The sequence below is a fragment of the Alosa sapidissima genome, chromosome 2, assembly GCF_018492685.1.
Source record: "Alosa sapidissima isolate fAloSap1 chromosome 2, fAloSap1.pri, whole genome shotgun sequence".
NCBI classification, from domain to species: domain Eukaryota; kingdom Metazoa; phylum Chordata; class Actinopteri; order Clupeiformes; family Clupeidae; genus Alosa; species Alosa sapidissima.
In genome coordinates, this window is record NC_055958.1 from 3590215 (window position 1) to 3616572 (window position 26358).

General features: G+C 41.5%; 1 protein-coding gene across 1 annotated transcript; it reads right to left on the reverse strand.

The window, feature by feature from the left end:
* Nucleotides 1-1133: 1133 nt before the first annotated feature.
* Nucleotides 1134-25831, reverse strand: LOC121693750 (aryl hydrocarbon receptor-like). Its single transcript, XM_042073400.1, has 11 exons — nt 25402-25831; nt 18965-19146; nt 9558-9655; nt 7956-8045; nt 5816-5936; nt 5456-5595; nt 4974-5176; nt 4645-4754; nt 4244-4385; nt 2358-4092; nt 1134-2094 (listed from the first exon to the last, which is right to left on the reverse strand). Exons 1-11 carry the CDS (start codon nt 25458-25460, stop codon nt 2014-2016), a joined length of 2961 nt encoding a protein of 986 aa, XP_041929334.1. The 5' UTR covers nt 25461-25831; the 3' UTR covers nt 1134-2013.
* Between the last annotated feature and the right edge of the window lie 527 nt (nt 25832-26358).

Genomic DNA, 26358 nt, shown 5'->3' on the forward strand with positions numbered 1-26358 from the left:
ACGGATTGATACAATGCATGCATGTATTTAGGGTTCACGATATCTCAGCGGTAACATAATGACCTCTAGGATACACCAGATGGGGCCAATGAGCTGTTCAGTAGGCTACACAGGAAACAAAGTTTCATTTTCCAAAATCGATTAATTTCAATGATTAATCCATTTTATTTGCTAGTTTCAGGTCAGACACGACGGAGCCTTTGAAACCTGTGGGTTCAAAACCGGACTTCAGAACACAAACATGTCCAGTTGTTGACTTTTGAGTAAAAAAAAAAAGAAAAAAAGATAAAGAGCACCCCCTTATAACTTAGGCTACTATCAACAAATAGATTAAATTTCTTGGTTGGTGCATTTGACAAACTTCTTCATACAGTAGACGACAGTGCACTTTGTTGTTGTCATACTTTTAGGAAATATTGTTGTTATGAATTTATGGCTTAGTTTATGGTGAGAAGAGGAATGGATCATTTAAGCTAACCTATTTTCACTCCTCAAGGTACAGTGCCAGAATTTATGTAACAATTCCAATCTGTCAGCAACAGATCATGCTTTATCTGGCTGTTTCCTACATTGTCAAGGAAACCACTCAACATGAGCTTCTGACAGTCATGTCAGAGGATCAGCATAGTTTTCTCCTATCAGGGCATGGTGTTCCTTTCATACCTTACCATCAGTTGTGCAGGTTTGGATTTCTTACCTTAAATTCATGTTGGTCTGGAAAATAGGAAAATGTCACTGGTTAAAGGGTTTGTTTAAGAGCAATTGTTCAAATGGAGGTATAATGGTAGTGTTAATGGTGGTAATGTCAATGATTAATCCATTTTATTTGCCAGTTTCAGGTCAGACACGATGGAGCCTTTAAAACGTGTGGTAGTGTTACACATTTTTACATCTTGCAGAATCTAAGTTGTCTAAGATGTACATCTGACACACAGCATTCACCACTGAGGAGACTTCCCCATGGTATCACCTAGTGTGTTCCGGTGGCTGTTTCATAGGAATGCTTCATGACCACACTGCAGGCATGCAAGGTTCACAGCATAGGAGCAGTATAGTAGCCTAATTTATAAGACCACTACAGCTCTGTGGCAGAACACAGTGACAACACTTATAGCATTTTATCAGCACACATGTTCAGCATTTATCTCCTTGTTTATTGTTTATTGAGAAATTGAGTAATATCAAAACGTTTGAGGTGAATACTATCCAAATATCCAAACATTTTATTATGAAAATTGGGAATAAAAGATCTAGGCACATATAGAGCAGCTCAGCAGCATATAAAACAAAGGCACGTGAAAATATTTTACATGAAATACCTAGTGATGTTAAACATGTACAATTCAATACAATATGTAGTCTTTAACATGGTATATATATATAGATAACACAAGAAGATGGGACATTTTTTAAAGGCTGAACATATTCTTTGGCAAAAACTATCAAAGCCCTGAACATGCTTTGTGTTATACACAATTTATAACTAGTGTATTATGGCTGCCATCTGTACATGTCTGTACTCACTCACTCACTCACTCACTCACTCACACACACACACACACACACACACCAAAAGAAATATTTCTGAGGCACATGAACATACCTTACTGTATGCTAACTGCAGAGTAAAACATGGCTTGATTCACAATTCTGTGTGCCTCAGTGGAGGCTCAGCAATGAATGACTTTATCTGCATTTACCTGAATGCAACATAATCAGTTCTTCATTACCTTGTTTTACAACATATACAGTATGTGTATTTCCTATTCAATTCAAAGATAAAAAAAAACAAACAAAAAAAACAAACAATCAGTGTGGGGGCAATCTCCATGAAACAAGACAATAAAAAATAAATATTGCTCTGTTGTGACTCAGGTTATCCTTTCTTTCTCTTCATTGCAGTGATATGAGCTTTGAAGTAAATTTGCCCAAAGTGTTTTGTAGAATTCACACATCTGTCCACATTTGATTTTCCCCTCCTCCAAAGTTTTCAGCGGATTAACCAGGGCACCTTTAGAAGTTGTAGCAGTGTGGGGGTTTGGTCTCAGAAACACACGCCAGAGGAGGCAAGGGAGAGGACTCGTTGCACTGGATCTGAAACAAAAAAAATAAGCATTATAGAAAAAAGTAGTCACATACACTTTATATATCCAGTCCTAGGAAGTTTAAGAATGTATTTTTAATTTAACTGTTGCAGTTATTCCATTCTGTAGAGAATAAACAGACTGAGGATATATGGAGAGATACTTCCGACCACTAAATGTACATTTCATAGGGAACTTAGGATAGGTAGGATAAAACATCAGACAGGCTATCCGAGTTGATGACATCCAGTAGATACTAACACTGCAGGTTACCTGTGTCTGTTCGTTGCAGTTAAGGTACTGAAGGATCATATCAGAGGTGGATACCCCCGACGTCACTTGGCAGGCTGGGGGGCTTATGCAGGCGTGGTCCTGGGGTATGGACGCTGTGCCGACGACTGGCTTACTGGGGCTCCACTGGATGTAGCACGATCCCTGTGGCGGGCTCTGGTGGTCGTGATTCACCGTCTTCCAGGGTGATGAGATGGCAGTAGCCTGGCCGTGCGGCAGCTGACTCAGGCTCGCACTGGGCGGAGAGGACGCCTCAAACATGCAGCTGCTGGGACTTGAGTGCTCCCTGTTGGCGAGTCCCAGCGTGGGCTCCAAGTGGTACTTCTCCTTGACAAAGTTTAAAAAGCTCTCGGTCGGAGAGTTCTGAGAGTTTGGAGCCCACTGCCCATGGCTTTGACTCTCCGCTGAAAGGCCGTTCAGTCTGGAGTGTTGCGGTGCGCTCTGCGGCGACTGGCAAGTTGAGTTCTGAAATGGCGTACTGACATTGTTTGGGATGCAGCCAATGGGATGGGCATTTGGTCCAAAACTGTTTCTGTTGTTCATTTGTTGGGTGGTAAAGTTAGTCCCAGGGGCTGAGAGAACAGCAGGATTCCTTTGATCCATTGCAACATTCCTCTTCCTGTCAACAGGGACACGACCAGACGGATCAATGGGCATTCCAACATGTGGATGACATTGTGGAAAATTCTGAACTGAACTAATGTGATTTGTTTTGCAGTTTGACAAAGCATGATGATTCTGGGGGCTCAAACTGCACCCGTTAGGCTTGACGAAACTGCCTGTGGATGCTGAGGAAACCAAACTTACTCCATTACTTATTCCTACCTGGAGGGTGTTCTCCCACAGGCTGAAAGTGGCTGATCCATTTTGTTGTAAACCATTAGAACCCTGAAGCTTTTGGAATATGTCATACAACTGTAGGTCCTGGAGAGAAGGAATGGCATCGTTTTTAGGCAACTCGATCTGTATGTCTGTGATGGCACTGTCTAGGGCTCCAAGTCCTTGCTGAGCTGATCTCAGATCTGTTGGCAGGGTACTGGCACCATTTACACAGCTGCTACTAAAGTTGGTTCTCTGTCCCATGTGAAACTTTGATATCTCTACACCGTTCTCTGGTGCGGCACAGTTCTGAGGATGAGCCAGATGGCGCTCAGGGCTTTCCTTCAATAGGGTCTCTTCCAAGTAAGATAGGATGTCCTCGGTGAGAATGTCGTCAAGGCTCATGGAACTGTCAACGTCATTTTTGGTCTTTGCTAGCCGCAGCAGGGCATTCTCCCAGTCCTTCAGCTCAGAATTGCCGATGTCCATCTCTTGCAATGCACTTCCCAGGTCGCTGTCACCAGCCACCTGGTCAAAGGTTTCCAACATGGCTGCCAATGTGGCGTCCTTAGTGTCAGGTGCCTCGCCTTGCCATGAGTTGCTGGGCACGTTCACCAGAGCCCTGGTCTCCATGTAGACCTTCTCCATGGAGAACTGAGACTCAATGTCTGACTGCATGTAGGCAGTGTGGTTTTGTTTGTAGAAGCACCCAAGGAGGGAGTCTGGAGGCACCTCGTTATCTTCAAAGACCTTCCTGATCTTGGCTGCCTTGCCCGTGTCACAGATCTCTGCGATGTCGAGGGAAGGCCGGCTCTCGTAGAGGAGTGCCTCCCCCGAGGTGAAGCTGAAGGGGAGCTGGAATTTGCGCTGACGCACATGCTCCTCACCTTCCTCATTTCTGGACAGAGAGAGAGCAGCATTCGCATTAGACAGAGAGCAGCATAGGCATTAGACAGAGAGCAGAATTCGCATTAGCCATGAACTGCTACGGATAAAGTACATATGCCACTGTTACGAACGGAATTAGCAGGTACAGGCTTCATACTTACAACAGGACTCTCTGCCGAGCAATGATAAAGTCAGGGCGCCCATCTTTGTATATAAGCTTGGCATTGGCTTGTACCCACACCCAGCCAGTTTTTTTGGATAGCAGTCGGAAAACTGTATTGCCACTTTCTCCCGTTTTCATCACTGAAAGGAAAAAATAATTAAAGATAAGCTGCACAAAATAAGGGAGAAATGCAATAGTAAAAATCAATATAATTAATGTATAAAAGTCAAAATAATGTTTAGTGAAGTGGTTTGTGAGGGGCAGTCTGACAACCCTTAAGAGGAATTCTAATAATCCATGCTATATTTCCAATAGGCCCTACTGGCAGATACTAGTGGCACAAATACATGCACAATTAATGAAATTGTAATGACAGTGACATCAAGACATAGAACATACTTCTGACGTGATTGTCTGCACAGTGCATCATATCAGCAGCATGGATGAATTGGTATCCAGAGCCTCTCATGCAAATCTCCATCTCTGTATAACCAAGAACAACCTTTCCCCTGCAAACAAAGCCGAAAAAGAAAGTAAATACTGACAAAATAATGCTTAAAAAAATATATATATTATATATATTCTGTTAGAATTCGACCAGATATATTCTGGTATAATTTTGGTATACTTGATGCAGGAACGCATTCTTTATTCCTGAAGTGGACATGCCTCATGCTAGGTCATTTCTCAGTGAGCACTGGGTCGCCAGTGACCTGTGTGTTGATTACCTGGAGTCTATCCCCATCGGGGTGAAGTCCAGCTTGTGTTTGGTCTGGAAGATGACCATCTTGGAGCGGACCTCCAGAATGGACGGGGACTGCACAGGCCTTGCCACAGCAAAGAGGGCCAGCTGGGGCCGGGCACTAGTTCCGTTCCCAAAGCCTGCACCCTGACCATGGAGGAACTTCAGCCTGCCCTGGAAATTGAAAGCCTAACAGCAAAGACGACAGAGGAACAATTAAATCAGAAATGGATTTTGATATATGTACATACAGATGTACAAATATCAAAATCCATTTCTGATTTAACATTATTAATTGGTCACAGTTAATATTAAGTGTGAACATGGCATTAATATATATACAGTTAATGAAAAAAGATATACAATCTACTTTTTCTAATTGTGCATTTAGTCTGAAGATGGAGTTGGGGTTAAAGTTAGAGGTAGTGTGTTCACAAGTTCACCATGCTTTAAGTATTTGGGCCGTACCAAGAAGCCAGAGGAGTTATCCAAAAGGCATCGCATACGACACACAAATGTTCTTTCCAGGAAGGACGAGTTCTCAGGTGGTATGTCCTGCGGGTCATAGGTCATGATGTTCCGGGTGATGTCACTGCTGTTTTGCATGTCTGCAGGGAGAGCAAGGCAAAATAAGTCCATGCAAAGCACCATGTAAGCTCTCTCTCTCTCTCTCTCTCTCTCTCTCTCTGTCTCTCTCTCACTGTCTCTTGTGTACACTACTGTCAGTAAGGGCTATCAGATGATTCCCTTTCATCTCGAGGAAATCCACCCTGGGCACACGTCTCATACTCAGCAGTTTGGCCCCTGACTGTCAGTCAGCTCACTAACCGTCTCCTCCTTGGTCCTGGCTGAAAGGCTGTGGATTGAGGGCAAAGTGAAGCTGGCGACGGAACATAGCCCTGTCTTCAGTGTGGATGAGTTCAAACACGCTCTGGTGAAGCACATCAGACTGCAAGAGGGGGAAGAAAAAGGAGAAGAGAAGAGATAAAAGAAAAACAAGCATATTATATTATTACATGCCCAACACCAGTGACAACATGTTTGGAAATAAACATTTGATTAGCCAATATACTGTATATACTAAGATGAAGATTATTTGGCACTCAAGCTAGGTGGATGGTGTTATGCAACATAAATGTGTTGGTAACTGTGCCAAGTAATGGAGCCGTGGTAATCCTACGATCTGACAGCGTCATGTGGCCTATTCTCGCCAAGCCAACGTCTGCTCCTCAGAAAGCCCTCATTGAATACAGCTGCGCATGGTGTCTATTCACTGCCGCCCTGGATTGTTTGACATTCAGAACTTTGGTATTTAAGAGTTGCCGGGTGCCAGAATCTTTGGTTTTTGCGCAGCTAAAAGGAGGCTGTGGAATGATTGGCCACAGCCTCAAGACTTCATGGAAGTGCCAGCAAAACTCTTCCAGTGAAATGAAAATGTGATTGCAACAGTATTGTCATGCTGTCAAAATAACCCTACCAAATAAACACCCACATAAAGATATAAAGAGTAAGTAAGTGAGGCCAGAACGTTCCATTGAAATTTCCCAATGTCAGTACCTTTCTAGATTGAAGTTTAACATGTAGAGAAACAGAACAAAGGCTGAAGGGCTAAACCGAGTCTCTAAATCAATATTACGCCACCTTTTGGCAAAGGGCCAACACCAAGCCACAGAGTGAATAAAACAAACACTAAGTTGGACTAATTTAACAGACTCATTCCCTGGGTACACCTATTAGCTCTGAACAAAGATACTGTCCCCTTGGAAAGATAACATCAACGTAAACAGATACAGCATGTCCTGTTTCGACACATATGTATACATATAATCCATACAGAGACACTATAAGCAGGCTAAGCTTGTCCAATCAGTACTAGTCTGTTATCACAAAATACCCAGCAGCTTTCAAGCAATAGCCCAGCATGTTGAAAAAAAGATCAAAGAGCACATTCCATTCTATTACTTTCAGTGTATTTCACATAATGTGCCTGATATCATATAATCTGCTTATATATGTTTATGAACATCTCAACTTTAATCGAGGGGGAATAGAAGAACTAACAGGGACATTGGGAGTGCTGCTTTGGTTTCTCCCTCAGGGACTGGTAAAAGAACTGGTCTCTAATTTGGAGCGGAGGAAAGTCAAAATATGCTGTTGGTCAACAGAAATATTTCTTTTGAAATGCTGTTTATTATGGTTTTCGTGCACACTATTTATAGAGGCATGGCAATGTGTGAGTCACTGGTGAAGAAGAAATCACTCCAGAAAAAGATCATCACAGTATTGATGCGTAGCTCCATTTCCAGAGTAAAAATGGATACAGAAAAGCTGCAGGGAGTTTTAATAACAAACTGCACATGTGTCTCAACAGCTCATATATTTCACACAAACACAGGACAGTGGGAATTCGGTAACAAAGGAAGGAAAAAACAACTTGCCCCAATTTTAAACTACAACAGTTTACATATTGTCAACAATTCAATATCTCATCCAATTCAATTCAAGAATAAACAGTCAGATCTGGTCAGTTAACAAGTGGTCTCAAAATAAAAAACTAGAGAATAAGGATGTTGGCCCATTGCCATATTGTCGTCTTGTCTGTTTGCAATAAGGTGGGTCAATAGATAAGAAGACCTGTACTATTCAGAGTAAGGATTTCAGAAACAGCCAGTTTCTTTTCAGATGTATTATTGATTTAGAGTTAGTGTAGTTGATAACACTCGACTCTTGGACCTTCAAAGTTTTCTCTCTTTTTTTCTTTCTCTCTTTATCCTCACTGCCTCAATACCTCACTCAGTATTTCACAAAACGTCAGTTAGATAGATAGATAGATAGATAGATAGATAGATAGAGATATATAGATACTTTATTGATCCACAAGGGGAAATTCAAGAAGTTTCATTAAACAACGTGTAATTCCTTAGTTCTGTACAGAGTGCAGGCTCTAAGGCCTGGTCAGCCCACTCACCTGGTGGAACCCCAGGTAGTCCTGAATGGTGGGGGAGGCATAGAACACATACCCCTCTGACGTCACAACCAGCACTATGCCATTGAGAGCCTGCCAAGAAACAAAGAGGTTAATTAAATAATAAAATACCGGTACATCAATATCCGTTTCAGCTGCTCATCACAATTAAACTGTGCTGCAGACAACATAAGTATACTAGGAGTTTGCACTCATTCTGAATGCAATCTATAATATGTCTATATGTGTGTACCCGTGTATCTAGTATGCACGGACACACACGCACACAGATACCATGAGACGCTAAATTGAGTTAACACCTCTGCAATCTGTGTAACCAATGGATTATCCAGTTTACCACGGTTCAAAGTGTCAGGTCAGGTAAGTCGTTTACAAACCCTTCAAGATATGAGTGAAAGCCAAACATATCATGATTGGCTTTGGTGTTATATGACTGAGATAAAGCATTTCATTGAGCACACAGTATCTTAAGTGTAAGGACCAGGGGTGGGTAAACTATGAATTCTGTGATCACGGTAAGGTAATCCTCTGCGCAATGCGGCAGAGGATTTAAAAAAAAAAAAAGGCATTCAGAACATGTTTGATGATGGTGGAGGTTATTGTCCAATGTTTATAACAATACCAGTGGCATTACATGATTCCTAGAGTGTTAATGAGTGTACATATTGTTTGATGATGGTGGAGGTTATTGTCCAATGTTTATAACAACACCAGTGGTCTTAAATGGTTCCTAGAGTGTTAATGAGTGTACATATTGTTTGATGATGGTGGAGGTTATTGTCCAATGTTTATAACAATACCAGTGGTCTTAAATGGTTCCTAGAGTGTTAATGAGTGTACATATTGTTTGATGATGGTGGAGGTTATTGTCCAATGTTTATAACAATACCAGTGGTCTTAAATGGTTCCTAGAGTGTTAATGAGTGTACATATTGTTTATAACAATACCAGTGGTCTTAAATGATTCCTAGAGTGTTAATGAGTGTACATATTGTTTGATGATGGTGGAGGTTATTGTCCAATGTTTATAACAATACCAGTGGTCTTAAATGGTTCCTAGAGTGTTAATGAGTGTACATATTGTGAAGGTGGAAAATACAATGTGATTTTTGAATGTTAAAAGTTGCAGTTAGTGAATAAACTCTTTTGAGTAGTGGATAAACTCTATTTGTGAAATTTCAGAGGTGGATAAACTGTGTTTACTTGGTTTAGCCTCCACTATAGCCCTGGTAAGAGCTGAACATTAAGTTCATTAAGCCAGCCTCAGAATTGGTGCAAAATGTTGGATTGATATCATACACTCAGGACGTGATAAAAGTTAAGAGAATTCTTTGATAATTCTAGACAAATTCACTTAATAACACCATGACCTTATAGTAACATAGTAAACACATTTCTGCCTTCATATCTAAATGTCTTTGAGATTTGAGATCTACTGGATCAATAGGACTCTCCATCTTTCCTGTCTGTGTCCCAGTGCTGTATTTCAATCCTCCGCTCTCACCACAGCTCTGTCTCCATCTTTATTTCTTAATTTCCTACTTCCCCTCTGCGCTGTTTGTGTTGGAGACCAGGACTCTTTACCTGAAGCATGAGGTCTGCCTCAGAGAAGTTCGTCGTGTCCACTCCGTTCGTGCCGAGGCCATTCTTGACGGGGAGCGCTGGGTTATTCTTCATGGTTGCTGCAGCAGAGGGGAGAGAGAGACGAAACACAAGTTCACGCTGAAAGCAATATGAGTGGCTACCCCTCCGAGATGTCCGAACAAACCAGCTCGAATCCAGCGCGCTGTCAGGGTGCCAGTCGGGCAGCTCAACACACAAAAATAGACAAAGGCACAAAAAACAAGGTCTAAAACCTTGTGGTGCCTCTTTCCAGAAATTGTTGCTTTCACTTTTGACTGTGGCATTCTTTCTAGTGAAAGACAGCAGTGTAAAAAAATGTTGAGAAAATATTGGTTTTGTAATCCTAGGCCAAAGGGGGAAAGAGATTACATGACAAGACGCACGTTTGAGCAGGCCCTCATTACACATGACCTCTGACCCTTTGTGCATTTTGCTGAAAGTAACGCCATTAGGGGAAATGGCAGCGTGAAGGAGTAAATTGGTTGTAAAAGTGAAATTATTTCAGAGATGGGAACCCAAGAATAGGATTCTTTAAGTACACACAACGGCATGTTCTTGCACAACATGTACAGTACTGTATACTTGAAGAGCAACTCTTTGTCATCATGCGTGTGTGTGTGTAGGTGTGCACATACTGTATGCATGTATGCATGTGGCTCTCCAAGAAAGTGCTTATGCTTTATGTGATTATGTATATAAAGCATGATGCAGACCACAACGTACGCCTTCCTTCAGTTTAGCCTGCCTTGACTATTTACTTGTCATTTACCCAGAGGTGTTATTCCATAATGAAGAAACCAGTGTGAGGTCTCCAGGAGGAAAGAGAAGACAGAGGCTGTACCTCCTATACCTCAGGATTATGGTAAGACTCCATTTCGCAAAGCTTCATCTGAGCGCCATGTTTTCATAAGGAGACACTGGGGAGACACTCGCTTATGGAGCCCCATGGGCTGGGATTGGCAGGCAGTAGGTGTGAAGTTTGTCTATTATTTTGAAGTCTTGTTTTACATTTCAGCTCATAAAATTAGGGTTCATGTGCTAAAGCCCGTTTTGATAGGGTTGCGAGATTTGATAACATTAGTCCTTTCTGTTCTCCACATAAAGTAGTCTGTACGTAATTACTGTTGTATGATGAGGAGATGTTTCCAGACCTATCATATGATGTAACAGTGAACAGATCGGGTTTGAAAATACATTCATTCTTTGGTGTACGGTTCTATGCATTTTCCTTCATTTTTATAAAAAAAACAGATCTGACATTAGACTTTTCTTTTCAGAATGGCACCATTATTGGACGCCTATAAACGTTTTGGTTTTTGTTTTGGACGAGCAAAACTTACACCCTGAAAACATGAACACCCTTACACCATTTCGCCTTTTTCCTTCTTCTCCTCAGAGTGGGATTGGATATCTGGTAACAACTTCACTTCAATCACTTCTTTCATTCCCTTTCACCGTCTTTTCCAAGCCGTGCAATCCATCAGCCTTTTCCCACAACAGCTGATGGCTCAACGTTTATAAACAGTGCATTTTTTTTCCAGCGAACAAAGCCTCCATTTCTGGCGGTTCAAAGTGCCCACGCTTCAGCTGCGGGGCGAGTGCAAACTTGTGGGGTCTTGAGTTGAGCTGCACTGATGATGGCTTGTTTTAGTTCAATTAACTCATGAACATGAGTAAACAGAGAAGGTCCCTCTGAAACTGTAACTTTAATAATTTCCCTTACAACACTACATTATAGCCCTCAAGGTTTGTTAAACTAAAGCACAAGGTCAATTAAAACGATCCAAAACAGAAAAATAGAATGAAATCTAAAAATATGAGAGTTTACTAAAACTACATCTTTTACATTAACACGGATGTAACAAATAATCTATGCATACAGACAGTAACTGTCACTGTTGCAATTGTCATGAAGTGTTGTGAACAATGTTGCAGAGTTTTAGTTTTAGACTTTTTCTTGTAAAAAAGTGATGCAAAGTTGTTGATCATTAACAAAGACCGAAACCTCTGTTACTCGCCGAAGTAGCAGCCGTGGCTGCTTGCAACATTTCTATCGCAGGAGATTCCAGCGCCATTTATCAACTTCATCTCTAATTTCTTCAAAAGCCCTGCCAGCGACTCGTTAAATATGGATCAGTTGGGGAACAGAACAGAAAGCGGCAGATCAAGAGTTTGACGCAGCAAAGAGCAGCTTAACTGCGGAAAGAGAAAACACAATGCACAATTCAGCGCTGGGGTGAGAGGAGAGAAACTCAGAGAAGAAAAAAAACCTCAGAGAAGGGGGCGAACATTGGGGCCCTCTCACTCACGCGAACATTGGGAAGGGGGAAAAAAAGAGACGTGTGAAGTTGTCCAGGTTTCAACATGATACAGTGTGTGTGTGTGTGTGTGTGTGTGTGTGTGTGGGTGAGAGAGAGAGAAAGTGTTTGTGTGTGTGCGTGTGTATGCAAGTGTGTGTGTGTGTGTGTGTGTGTGTGTGTGTGTGTGTGTGTAAGTGTATGTAGCTTTGTGTATGAATGTATGTCTATGTGTGTACATTACAAAGCAGACTTATGGGGACTTCATGTACACAAATGTTTATGTTTTTTTTCACACAGGCTTCTGTGTGCATGTGCATTTATGTGTGTGTATGTGTGTGTGTGCATGTGCATGTGTGTGTGTGTGCATGTGTGTGTGTGTGTGTGTGTGTGTGTGTGTGTGTGTGTGTGTGTGTCTGTGTGTGCATGCATGTGTGTGTGTGTGTGTATGTGTGTGTGTGCATGTGCGTGTGTGTGTGTGTGCATGTGTGTGTGTGTGTGTGTGTGTGTGTGTGTGTGTGTGTGTGTGTGTCTGTGTGTGTGTGTGTGTGTGTGTGTGTGTGTGTGTGTGTGTGTGTGCTTGTGTGTGTGTGAGAGTATGTGTAATGCTCTTGTATATCTTTTCTGCACACTATCAGGCTCGGAGAGGCTAAGGGGCAACAGCCTGTATTGCGTGACTAGAGTGGACGGCCGGACCAGGGAGAGGCCGCATCCTGGGATTTTCCTGTGGCAGCTGTGCAGATAAGGAAGCATTCTTGTCAGCATTGCTTACAGAAGCCCCAAGGGCCCATGCAGGAGGAGGGAGGAATGTGTGTATGCGCGCGCGCGTGTGTGTGTGTGTGTGTGTGTGTGTGTGTGATAGATCACTCTTGCAATGAGAAAAGCTGCTCACTGGCAGCAGAACAAACTTTAACACAATCAACACTCATCAGAGCCAAACAGTCCACTCCACTTTTCAGTCCTTCTCCGTGCAGTTTTCAGAGACCACACACACACACACACACACACATGCACAGATGGCCAAAGAGAATGATTTAGAAAAACCCAGTCAATGACCCCCCCCCCCCAAATGAATAGTCTTCAAAGCTGTCTTCATTGAGCCCATTTTCATTCTATAATCTTTGGCAATCTATAGCTGCTTTCAGACATAGGTGTAAGTCTGCAAGTTCTGCAGATATCAAGCGGTTGGGCCGTATATCTGAACAACATATCCCGACATTTTGAACTCTGAACTTAGGCGGCTCTTACACTACTCCCCTCCTAGTATTTCAGACGGACATTATGTAAATGAGCTCGTGTCTGAACAAAGCGAAGAACATGCGGAGATTCTGTCCATGTGCGTGTTCCACCACGCTCAACCTGTTCAACCACGTGGAGTTTCTGCTAATGAGCGCCGGTGTCCTTCACACATGATGTCCGTCCGGATGTGAGCATCATATCTGAACCCCCCGAAGGGGTCAGACATCCGTTTCACAAAGATCTGCATATAGTGCAGAGGACATCTCTGAAAACAGTTTATATGTCTCTTAAAATTATTGTACACCTTTGTGCGATTATAGCTTCTGAACTCATGAAGTTTACTGAGACCTTGAATTTCCCCTTGGGGATCAATAAAGTATCTATCTATCTATCTATCTGAACTGATCACAGGACACAGTGTCCCCAGTGACCCCAGTGTACTTTCAACTTTCTGCAGTATAAGCCGGTTACTTTACTGCTGAGCGGCACTTACTGTTCCCAGTTCAGTAATACTCCACTTACTGTTCCCAGTTCAGTAATACTCCACTTACTGTTCTCAGTTCAGTAATACTCCACTTACTGTTCCCAGTTCAGTAATACTCCACCAAGTTCCAGTGTTGAAATGATGCAACTTTTGTCACTTATTTCTTTGTTCAAATGGTAAATCTCCTTGCCAAGCCCTTACCCTTTCACTAGCTTGGTTTCAACGGTAGTAAAGCTCACAATAAAGAGGAAGATAAAACAGCTTTTTCACACTGTACGATCACTGGGAAGCTTTTTCCACAACATAGCCTATATAATAACTTGCTGATGAAAGAAGAACACTGACTTGAAGTGAAGAAGTAATTTGTTTATAAATATCAGAGGCCTTAACCAAACCCCTTGCCTCCATACTGTGTTTACGGATGCCTATAAGAATCTTCCTCCTATTTGCATGAGTGTGAAAAAAGCCAATGCCATGCATTACAGACACTCCTCCCTATACAGTGACTTGTCCAATCAAACAACTGGTCCTGCTCGCCACTTTCAGAAAGGAGACGCAAACACAGAGTCAATGTTCCAAAGGTCCACGCCAGTCTGTGGAGAGAAAGTCCCCACAAATGAGACCTGTCAGCCCTTAGATTAACTAAAGACGTTCCGCGTCCATGTCATTAAGTTCAAGGTTAGGGGAGCATGAGCAAATGGGTACATAGCCAGGAAACTACACTATCTACAGATCATCCTCATGAGGTATATTTGGTTTGGCTAATGACATGCTGCCAAACAAATAAACAATCTAGTGAATTAATAAGGAATGGGGAAAAACACTGTTGCAGGTGTTGATGTGTTACTTTTCATGTTTTCAATCTGTGTTTAAAGCATTAAAGCCGCAAAGTACTACAAATACCTTTTTACAAGGTTCCAAGTTGACTTATAATTTCCATCACTCTTGTCCTATGCTTTAATTATATCAGATGATATTGCAATGACAGACTGCTATTGTTTCAAACAGAATCATTCAAAAAATAGCCTAATCAGTGTGGAAATGAGGACAACGTGACCAAGGCAGTCATTCTGGTCTAGTTGTGTTGCAGCCCATAGTGGAACAGTGAAATATTTTTGGGTTCATGATTGTTTGAAATGTTCATACCGATTCTTATCATGTTCCCAGCTGCTAATCAGTGTTGACTGGACCGGCACTGAACACAGCGGAGTGATGAGTCCGAGAGCAAGAAAACATTCAGACGTGCCCCACATCTGTCTAAATATAGCCTCTCCAAATCAGATTAGTTTATAGTGAAGACAGAGTGGGAGTAAACAAGACTTTACGTTTACCGAGTTTCCCCATTCACTGGGGTTTTGTTTTTGTGCACATTCACTTCAACAAATGCTTAAGGTTTGCCACTGACACATGACGCCCTAGGATTTCAACTTAAGATTCGCATGTCACACACATGATGATATATTATTCACTTGCTTGTAAAGATCCATCAGCACTGTTTGCTAATTTCAAGTCAACAATTTCGACTTTTCAGAGCCTGTCAAAGGAACCATTTTTTTAAAAAAGCATGTGGAGACACATGCACAATGTACATTTTGTAGCCTATGTACAAAGTATTTCAACAGAACAGTGTGTCTCACAGTAGTAAATGCCAGAAACTGATGACAGAGTTTGGCCATATGACCTTGCTCACCTCAAATGTTTAAAAAGCAAACAGCCAGCTAAACAGCTCGTCACATCAGCTACCTCCCTAACAAATCCTTTGTTCAGTTTCCCCACCACCACCCCCCACCCCCCATTTGCCTCCATTCTCTGTTTATAGGGTCTATATCAGATACTTGAACCTGTCCCCACATGAGCCGACCAAGTGTTTGTTTTGACTGGGAAAGGCCGTTTTTGCCTGGAGAGCTCAGCCCCTGCCGATGGTATCACCTCCGAAAGCTTCGCTGTTGTCACAGACCTACGGGATCGGAGTCTTTTGAAGCCTCTGTACACCTCCCTGGAGATGGAGGCGCACACACAAGTCATCATGGGGGAGACGCAGTAACCCTTTCTTTGAAACATGGCCACGCATCGCCTCATAGGGACACCCTCACGAGACCATCACCAACACTATGTAAACATTCAATTCATTGTTCCAGTTGTTACAAGGGGGAACTTGTATAAAAAATATATATATATTTAAGTTACATTGTATAAAAACTAGGGCTGTCAAAATAACTGATTCATTTCGATTAATTAATTTGGGAAAAAAATAACTGATTAAAACAAATAGTGCAGATTAATCGATTTCGTATGACCTTTGACCCCGAGCCGTTCTAGTCAGTAACCATTAGACTGTAAAATGAAGGAGAGAGAAGAAAATGTGCTGCCTAGATCACTGATTGGAACATTTACTTTTAAAAAACGGCCTGGTGTTGATAACAATAAAGTATTGATTAAAATAAAGTCCTCTGCAATGTCTGCAGCAAGGAATTTGCATATCACCGGAGTTCGTCAACTCTGAAGTCGCACATCAATGCAAAGAAATAGTGTTGACATTGAGGGGAGTGTTAATTTATTTATATTGTGTCTACTAGGTTATATCTGTGGCCTGAAATGCCTTGTATGTGAAAAAAACTTCTTCCCGAAGCATTGAATGAATTTGAATTTATTTCCTCAGCATATTAGGTCATATCATAGATTATTATGCCCATTATTTGAATAGTGAAAATAATAATAAAAGAGCTTTTGAACTTTAATGTCACGAATGCTGATTATTCAATGATTCATTTGAATTTAAATATTTAAAATACTTTCACAGCAAAAATTATATATGCGATTAATTTAGATTAATTAATCACAGAGTATGTAATTAATTCAATTAAATGTTTTAATCGATTGACAGCCCTAATAAAAATGCATTTGAGATTTCCTTCCAGTCGTCATAGTGCTTTAATTCATAACATTTACCATTTATCCATGATGAACTACAACAATACTATCTCAACTTTAATCAAATTCATTCATTTCAGTTGTGATGCTTTACTTAAGTAATCAATGATACAGGCAGCTATAAAAACAAAGGATAAAATCTGAGGGCTCCGGGTTGCTTTGCAAATTCTTGCCCTCAGTTTGGTACGCACATTTGGCACACAAAGGCCCAGCCGAAATAACATATCTAATTGTAACATTTTGGTTCACAGAACGTTTACCATAAACAAGCTACACAAGTCTCAAACAATGACGCAAAATATTGGTGCCGCCTTCTTTTTTGTAGTGTCAACAACATGGAAGCTCTACCAGGGGGAGAGGGGGCATGTGCTATATTTTGCACAAAGTTACACTCACAAAACATTAGTTTTTGTCTGGAGGGTCTTCATGGTGGTACTGCAAGAACATCATCATCATCATAAACAACAACAACAACGACGACAACAACAATGACGACAAAAACAACGACAACAACAACAACAGTTTAAGTCCTGTATCACAGTTCCGAGTTGAACTATGCACCTGGTCTCAGCCTCTGTGCACGGAACACTGCCTCAACATAAACATATTATGTGTGTGTGTGTGTGTGTGTGTGTGTGTGTGTGTGTGTCTGCAGTCATGATTGGGCACCTGGGACCTCCCTCCCTTCACCCAGTGCACTTGACCTCTTCATCAACCCCCTCACTATTTACACTGTAAAAACGAGGACAGGACGAGCCCTGTCTGATCTCAATCTCAGGAAGACAGCAGGCTACAGAAAAAAAACAACAGGCTACAGAAAAAAAAATACACACACACGCACTGTGTGTGTGTGTGTGTGTGTGTGTACTTTAAACTTTCTGCAGTATAGAAAACATTGACCTCAATGAATACCATTGAAGCAAACAACAGGCAGCAGCTTTTCATGAATCAGGACTCGTTTACAAAACAATTACCGATACTTCCAACAAGGCTGTTCCCTTAGTGAGTATGGGCAAACAACGTGAGAAAAGAGACATGGTGAATGTTATGCCTTTGGGCATGCTGACGCCCCATAGGAATGTCATTTACGAAGAGTACACATAGTTCAATTCAATACATGAATTGGTAAACAAATGTTTCCAGGATGCTAGTTTCATTCATGTTTCACTGATGTCATTGCTGTTCAGTTCTATCTACAGATTCCACAAACTGAAATGGTATTCTAAATTCAAGCAATCTAAGGACATCCTAAATGTCTATTACAGGCTTTATGGCAACTCCACTGCTGCCAAAAGTATGGAGCTTAACTACCTGTTGTTTACTGAGATTAACTCAGGATTCCTTTAATGAAACTGACTCATTTCAACTGAAATAATTTCGAGTCCCATTTGCTTGTGTGGGTTTAGTAATGTGGAGAGCACCTTATGAGGGGGATCAAGCTGTTGGTCAGGTTGTGAAAACAAAGAGTGTTGGAGCAGGCCTAATACAAAACGTCACACGGTGGAAGAAACTAGGAAGTGTATTCAACTTATGGCTGTGCATTGAGGCATCAGACTCTGCAAAACAGTGTGCACAGGCATCTTCATGTGATTCATGCCATAAGTTTGATCTCAAGACAACATTTATGAGGCTCCAAGACATCTCTAGTGTTGCAAACTGGTAAATGAGTCATGACGTGACTCAGTAGATTTATAATGCAAGCACAATGTTAGTGTGACTCAGTCATCTCAGCTTGAGTGTGACTAAGTCCTGTCGGTTACACAGGTCGTTGCTCATTTTAAGAGTTCACTTTAGGCCTGTCTGTGTTTTCTTTGTACATTCCCGAAGGTGTTGGTCAGGTATTGGTACAACATTTTTAACCCCTTTGGCAAAAACTGCCAAGCTACATGCCGAAGGAAGCATTGTTGTCCTAATTATATGAGCACATATCCTTGACCCAACTTTCTGTTTGATTTATGAGTAGATTAGGAAGTAGTATGTGGAAACACCTATCTGGAAATTTAGGATGCCTTTTCACAGTTGAATTGGATTCCCAACGTGTTTGGAATTCCTGCACATTTTCGCCAGTATGCTTCGTGCACACCTCCATACCGGTTCTATCTCTCTGCCACTGGTCTTTCTCCTCTGTCACAGAAGTGACAAATCTGAGAAACACCCAGTGTGCTGATAGTAGCGCAGAGTTTAGGACATTAGTCAGTATACTGGTTTTATTTGTCAATGCTAATGTTAGCTATGGATTTAATTTTTTTTCCATTAGATTGTTTTGTGTTTCCCAGTGACGTTATTTAACCTGCACTATTCCTTGATGTCGTCCTCTCTATCTGTTCTCCTATCTATTCGTTCATGAATTCCAATAAGTTGAATTTTACTTCTGCATTAGTGTTGGGGAGGAGGGGGGGTATTGACAACACACTCACCATTGAAGAAGTTCTTGACCTTGATGTAGGCCACACTGAGACGCAGCACTGACAGCTTGTCCAGACGAGAGCGCACCTCATCTGGAAAGGGCAGCAGACTGGTCAGGTTGTCCAGCTCTCCATTTAGCCTATCCCGGTGGCGCTTAGAGGGGTTGGTCTTAGCATTTTCGGGACGAGGTTTGCTAATAGCAGGAGAGAGAGAGAAAATATTGATACCAACAATGCCATACCACAAGTGAATAACACATGATTATTTCATCCACTATCTGATTCATTCCTACATGACATTTACGGGAACAGATAGGCCTACCACTGAACAAAAACAGCTGTATGATGAGAACAGAAGTATGACTGTATTTTTCATATTTCCGTATTCTAAGTAATGAGGAAGCAACCATGGCTAGGTTTCATTCTTTTGAAGAAAAAAAAACTTCACTGCTGGACTTTCCAACATGTTCATGGCAGTAAACCAGATATGCCATTGCCAAAGGCGGCCCACGTTTGGAGCGTACGGAAACGTGCAGACGCCAGGACTTGTAAATGTGAATGAGACACTGGGGCTGTGAGAGGAACCACACCTACTTGTGTGAATCACACCGCCTCCGTGAGCGACCAGAGGGAGCGAGAGAGCAGTCAGGCGAGACAAGGCTGAGCTCAGCTCAGCTCAGCTAGCGCCCGGAGCTCCTGCCAGGCCTACCTTGACAGCAGAGCAGATCAGCACAGCACAGCGTGGGAGCAGCTACAACTGATGCACAGACAACTAGAACAAAGATCAGCCTCCCTATCTCTCTCTCTCTCTCTCTCGGCCTGTCTCTCTCTCTCGCTCTCTCTCTCACTGTCGTTGTCACTCTCTCTACAGTAGAAACAATCCTAACATAGACAATGGCACACATAATAATAGTTACTCAAAGCAACTAGCATTCATGCTGGATGACATTAAATATACAATAATAATGCTTAAATAATAATAATGATAATCCTTGTTGTTAGTCAGGATATATGGTTTACAAGTTTTGTGGTCAAAAACTCATACAGCACTACATGCAATTTCATTCAAATTTGTACATGACTAACAACCCACATTCAATATTTTACACTGCAACGTCATTCAAATGGACAATCAATAAGACTACTTCCCGAAGCAGAGAGCACAGAACTGATCCACATTCAGGCTCGGACTGGTAATCTGTACAAATGCCCGGTGGGACGGTCCACATGTGTTTTTTTTATTTTTTTTTTAAAGTTATTTAGCCTATTTGCGTCCCGGCCTAGGTCTAGCCTATAAATGCAGTTGCATCCATTTGGCTTGGGGGTGACAGGTCAATCATTTTGACCTCTTCGTGACAGGTTCAGTGTGTGTTACGATCGCGCCCCCCTGCCCCACCCCTCAAGTGGATTTGTCCAAGCAGCCGCTAGTTCGAGTGCATGGTAGCCTAGGCTGTATAAGTGCCCTCCGCTGGCTGGTGTTCACATTATTGCAGTTTAACAGTAAACAGCAGACAGAGGTCTAGTTTTATTCTATAAATATATTGTTTTTATAGACGTTATTTGCACACGCTACCAAGAGCTCATTTACAGTAGGCCTACTGCACCACGTAGGCTACTGTAGTGCGGTTCTGTCAACATAAAAAAAATTGCCTACAATTTTCGCACAACTTGGTGGAAAAGTAGCACAGGTTAAAGAAAACCCATTCATTTTTGGAGCTGATCCTACTCAAAAGGAACTTCAAAGTATTTCCCATATAGTAGGCCTATCCTTTTAGCTCACAACGACTTGAAAGTGAAACTTGGAAAGTGGTCTCTCCACCGAGTGTTACATTAGATGCACAATCAATCGCGAGTCGATGCAGGTAAAGGCTATCAACTAGCCTAGGTTAGTAACGAAGGTATTGCAAAATGTGATGACGGCACACAAACTAGTGCAAAAACGTTTAGTAGGCTATACACTTGTGGTGATAGCCTACAGTTAATGTGAATCGCGGACTATAATCAAAGTTAGGAGAAGATAGGCACCAAATAAAGGCTGTGTTTGTGTGCCTACATGTTGTAGTGACATGTGGTTTAATGCATGGGGTAACATGACATGAGACAGACAGAAGATGAGCCTGTCTTTAGTAGCCTATCCCTGAATCCTGTCCCTCTCAATTTCAAAACAGTTCAAAACGGTGTGATTAGCACATTAAAAATCCCGGAGAGACACCCCAGGACCCCCGTGTTATTGTGATTAGGCTATAGGTCCAAATCTAAATGTTTGGGTTCAGTTTATGAAGTGTTGCTACACCATAATACTGTGTGTTTGTAATTGGGGATTTTTTGGGGGATTGGGGGGGGGGGGGGGGTCGTCGGTCCAGTGGTGGGCCGGTCCCAGTCCGACCCTGTCCACAGTTTTTGTGCCTTCTGTTCAGAGGCGGACAGAGTACACAGCTTCATTACTTGAGTAAAAGTACAGATACCCTTTGCTAAATTTTACTCAAGTACAAGTAAAAGTACAACAGTCAAATGTCTACTTAAGTAAAAGTACTGAAGTACTTGTTTTTAAAAGTACTTGAGTATCAAGAGTACAAGAGTAGCCTACATTTTCTAAATATTGCATTACTACTGCCACAGTGCTCACATTTATGTACAGAAACGTCCGACATGGAGTTATGAAAAATGTTAATGTTAATACCTTGGAGAATGTAAAAGGAATTGAATCAAGTCATTTTCATCTTTTCACCATGTTGCCAGGGATGGGCAGTATTTCTAATACATGTATTTAAAATAGGAATTTCAAATACAAAATACTATTTTGTAATTGAAACACTTGAAGTGAAAACTATCATTAACTTGTTCAGAAAATTTAAATAGTCTGGCGAGGTGGAGCCTCAGGTTCCTGGGATGGACCTGCTGCGTCTTCATCCATTGTTTCGTCTATGGCTTCGTCTCTTATCTAAATCTGACCATGGAGTTGACTTTGGCGGAAAGCTGAAGGTGATTGCTGATAGGCTGTCTCAATCAGTGGCGCCTGCACAATCCAATCACGTTTGAGAGGGAAACAACAAATTGAGGGTTTCCGAGATTTTTTTAAGTAATGGGTACTCACGGTTATGGATAGAGATGTAGTAAAGTAAAGAGTACAATATTTGCCTCTCAAATGTACTTGAGTAAAGTCATGAGTACTCCCCAAAAATGATACTCGAGTAAAGTACAGATCTCTCAAAATTGTACTCAAGTACTGTACTCAAGTAAATGTACTCCGTTACTGTCCGGCTCTGCTTCTGTTATAGACAACCAAACCTAATAAAAGCACAAAACAAATCATGCCTAAATATTTACATTCACAATGTCGGGTAAGCAGCCATCTACATCTTTATCATGAAGATATAGACAATTAAAGGAAACCATTTTCCAATGAACCAAAAAAGGAGTGCTGTTTATGATAATTATTGATGATTCCGCAAGAATATTTGATGCCCCACAAACTCTAGCACTATTTTTGCCTCTCCACATGAGCTCCTGGACCTCTCCTTTATACAGCGGCCTACAGTGAACTCCTGGACCTCTCCTTTATACACAGCGGCCTACAGTGAACTCCTGGACCTCTCCTTTATACAGCGGCCTACAGTGAACTCCTGGCATTCCTTCAAACTGAACTCTCTTAGTCATGGCGAAGAAAATGGATTTCCTGGCTTCTGCGTCTCCAATATAGGCCTCGCTCCGAGCACTCAGCGGGTCCCACAACGGATTGCTAGTGCTTGCAAGGAAACTAAGAATGTGATCCATTTAGCCCTACCACAGGAGTGGGAAGTCGCCCTTTAACCTGTGTCAGATATCGAGAGTCATGTGGTTTATGTTTATGTATGCGTGCGCGCGCGTGTGTGTGTGTGTGTGTGTCTGTCTGTCTGTCTGTCTGTCTGTCTCTGTCTCTGTGTGTGTGTGTGTGCGTGTGCGTGTGCGTGTGCATGTGCGTGTGTGTGTGTGTGTGTGTGTGTGTGTGTGTGTTATGCCTGCATGCACATTTTCAATTATACTTTCATCTGGATCTAAACCAAGAACAATATGATTGTGCAACACACACAAAGCCCTTGAGAATTTCTGCAAGTATTCTTGGTGCATAAACATCAACAACTAATCAATTTAACATATTTTGTCTTTTCTTCTCTGACTGTAAGCCGAACAACTTTCTCATTGCTGTAAACAGTTTTAAATCATCACTAAAGCCTTTCCTCTTCCAGTGTCCCAGCCTTTGCTATTTCCATAAATAGACCATTCACCACTTAGCTATTTACTTTGAAAATATTGTGGTTTCATCAAATAACAGAACATTCCCTCTGCAAAATTAATAACAATGTTGTACTGGCGTTGTCATAGAACAATGCCTTGTCAATTGTAATTGTATTATTTCTACTTAGCCAATCCTTTGTGCAACTTTTTCAGTCCATTCACTAACACACAGGCAGTCAGGGCACAGTCTGAACTAACACAAAAAAACAGTCATGTTGAACCATGTTTTTACGTGGGTGAGTCTGTAACTAATCAGTAGAAGATGGGAGCAATCTGGAAATGTAACAATCAAATTACATGGCAATAACTGAGCTATAAATATATTTAACATTTTGTATGAAATAGGTCAGAATGTATTGGGTAGCTCTGTTCTGTGAAACTATATTGTTGACTATAACAGAGATATAGAGAGAGGAAAAGAGAAAGAGAGAGAGAGAGAGAGAGAGAGAGAGAGAGAGTGTTGTGTCCTCTCTCTCTGTGTGTGTGTGTGTGTGAGAGAGAGAGAAAGAGAAAGAGTGTGTGTGTGTCTCCTCTCTCTCTCTCTCTCTCTCTCTCTCTGTATGTGTGTGTGTGTGAGAGAGAGAGAGAGAGAGAGAGAGAGAGAGAGGGAGAGACAGAGAGAGAGAGAAAGAGAGTTAGGAGAAAGAGAGGGTTACAGAAAGAAGGCAACACTTTCTGCCAAAAGCTTTTTTTTATCCTACCAAGTAGTGACCACAGCCTTTTTACAGCCAATCTCAATGGCCTCTCTATGCAAGCAAGCCCAGATGTCTGCTCAGGAATCCCACTACACTGCACAAATCCACTACTCCGTGGTGGACACACAGTGGAAACTGGACACACAGAATTTACTAATTTAACACAGTCCTACAACGGTTAATTCACAGAATTTCACTATATTGCCATATTAAGACGAATGGTTAATTATTGCCAGTTGTGTTACACATTAATGACACCAGTGGCTGTGTGCACAATTTAGGAAGAGTCACATATGCTTTGCTTTGAGTGCAGTGTGTGCAGTAAAAAACAATGATATCATTCACACATAAACAACATTTCTGAGGTTCTGACATTTCTGAGAGTTTTTTAAGCGCCCACTTGAACAATTCTCCTTAATTAATCAAGCACATTGATCATGATAGGTATGTGATAATGACATAGATGTAATCGTAGTAGCCTATGTCAATAACAGGTAAGACCAGAATAACAGATGAACTGAGGCACTGATAAGTAGCCTACTTGGGCTATTCCTGTAGTAAAAAATAACTGAACTTGAAAGTTCTAAACACAATCAGGATATGTAATACACTATCAAGAGCCTGTTGCCTGCTGGCTTGCATATAATGGCAATGCACCCATAAAATGTCCAAGTTAAACATCTGTCAAGAAATAGCATATTTGGCCAATTCCTAAAAGGAAAAAAAGTTAACACTTATATATATAGCTTGAAATGTTAAAACGTTTGTCTGCGAAAATAACTGCAGTGAAAAGAAAAGAAAGTAGGAGCAGCGCACAAGCCCGTTCTCATATGCGCAGAAAGCGTATATCAGATTACAATAACATACTTCAGTCCAGCGAACCCGCGGCCCCCCTCCCCCTTGTAAGCATCGCGTGCGAGCGGGGCCCGACTCTCGAGCTTGATTGTGATAAATGCAGGAGTACTATTTCCATGCCAGACCAACACTGTACACGAACAGAGATTTTTAAGGACACCCGAAATGTCTGCAGAAAGCACGGATAGTGCAAAACATTGTTGCAACGTCCAGAGATTTCTCTCACACTCATAAATATATGCAACCGCATCTTGCCATAATGCATAAAAAGAAAGAAGAAAATGATGATGTTAAAATGCAGTTGAGAAATGTTTTAAACGAATCCACATCGGACGCAGTGAGTCGTCAATTGGCTTTTAGGCTGTTAGTATAGGCTAAGATGGCATGTTTTCGATATTTAGATCCACATTTCCTCGATAAATAATAACAAAACATAATCATATTAGATAGGCCTACATTGGAAACTTGTTTCATTCCTCGATATATTGAAAATAATGTAATGAAAAGAAGAAAGAAGTAGACTACCACAAGAACGAAATAGATCTAGTCCTACTCAACAATGACATTCATAGACCATTAATAAGGCTATCAGTCGCGTCTGACAGGTTTGTTTGACATGCTTACATTTTTTGCACAGGCTTCTTCCGCTTTTTGCCAGCGTAGGTCCCATCGTTACCCAGCATGACGTTCTCACTCGAAGGATTCTTCACACTCTTATCTTCCGACACAAGTCTTCCTCGTCTAGTTCACTTAGCCTATGACAATGATAAAATAGTTAAGAAAGAAATATCCTAAGCCGCGGGAATAAGATAGAGTCTATATCGCGGTGCGCTTCAGTCCAGAGTAGGCTATGGCTCCAGATAAAGAAAAGTTTCTTCAAACGTTTCTGAACTAAAATGCTGTGGACTCTTTACTTTATCATTTTTCGTTCGCGGACCCTTGTGATACTAAGAAAGAAAAGATCCCCAAGAAGACCTTTCGTCTTCTATGAAGCAACTCTCTGACTTATGTCAGTGTGGATCCCAACAGGGAATAGTGGCCCTTTCCGACAGTGTGGGGCGTTTCAGGAAATCGCACTGCTTGTCAGAGGCGCTTTTTAAGGTAGACCGAGAAATTGAACGACTCATTTCGTTGAAGATCAGTAAACCATGCAGTTTGACTGCATCACAGTCTTTATGCTGGTTGTATTCGCACTTTTTTCGTGTTGTTTATTAGCTAAGCCTATAAATTAGCCTGTATTTACTTGTAGCATGTAGCCTGTTTCTCATTATTTTGAGTGCTGTGTACATCAACCAATTAGATTATAATTCCACAAAAAAGTTTCACATGTGAACTTTCTGTAATTTCAAGGACATCCATTCATCCACCTGTTGTTAGCCGACTCATAAACTCAGACTAGGCTACAGCCTCAGATCAATTTGGTAAGAGTCTAATCAAGTTTTGAAGTGAGGTTTAGTTTACTTTGTCAACTTACTTTACTGTAATATTAATATTATTGTATGATTATATTTTCTGAAATTAGCCTCATCTTTTGCTCCACCTAACTGCAGTTTCACGAACATATTCCCAGATGGCGCACTT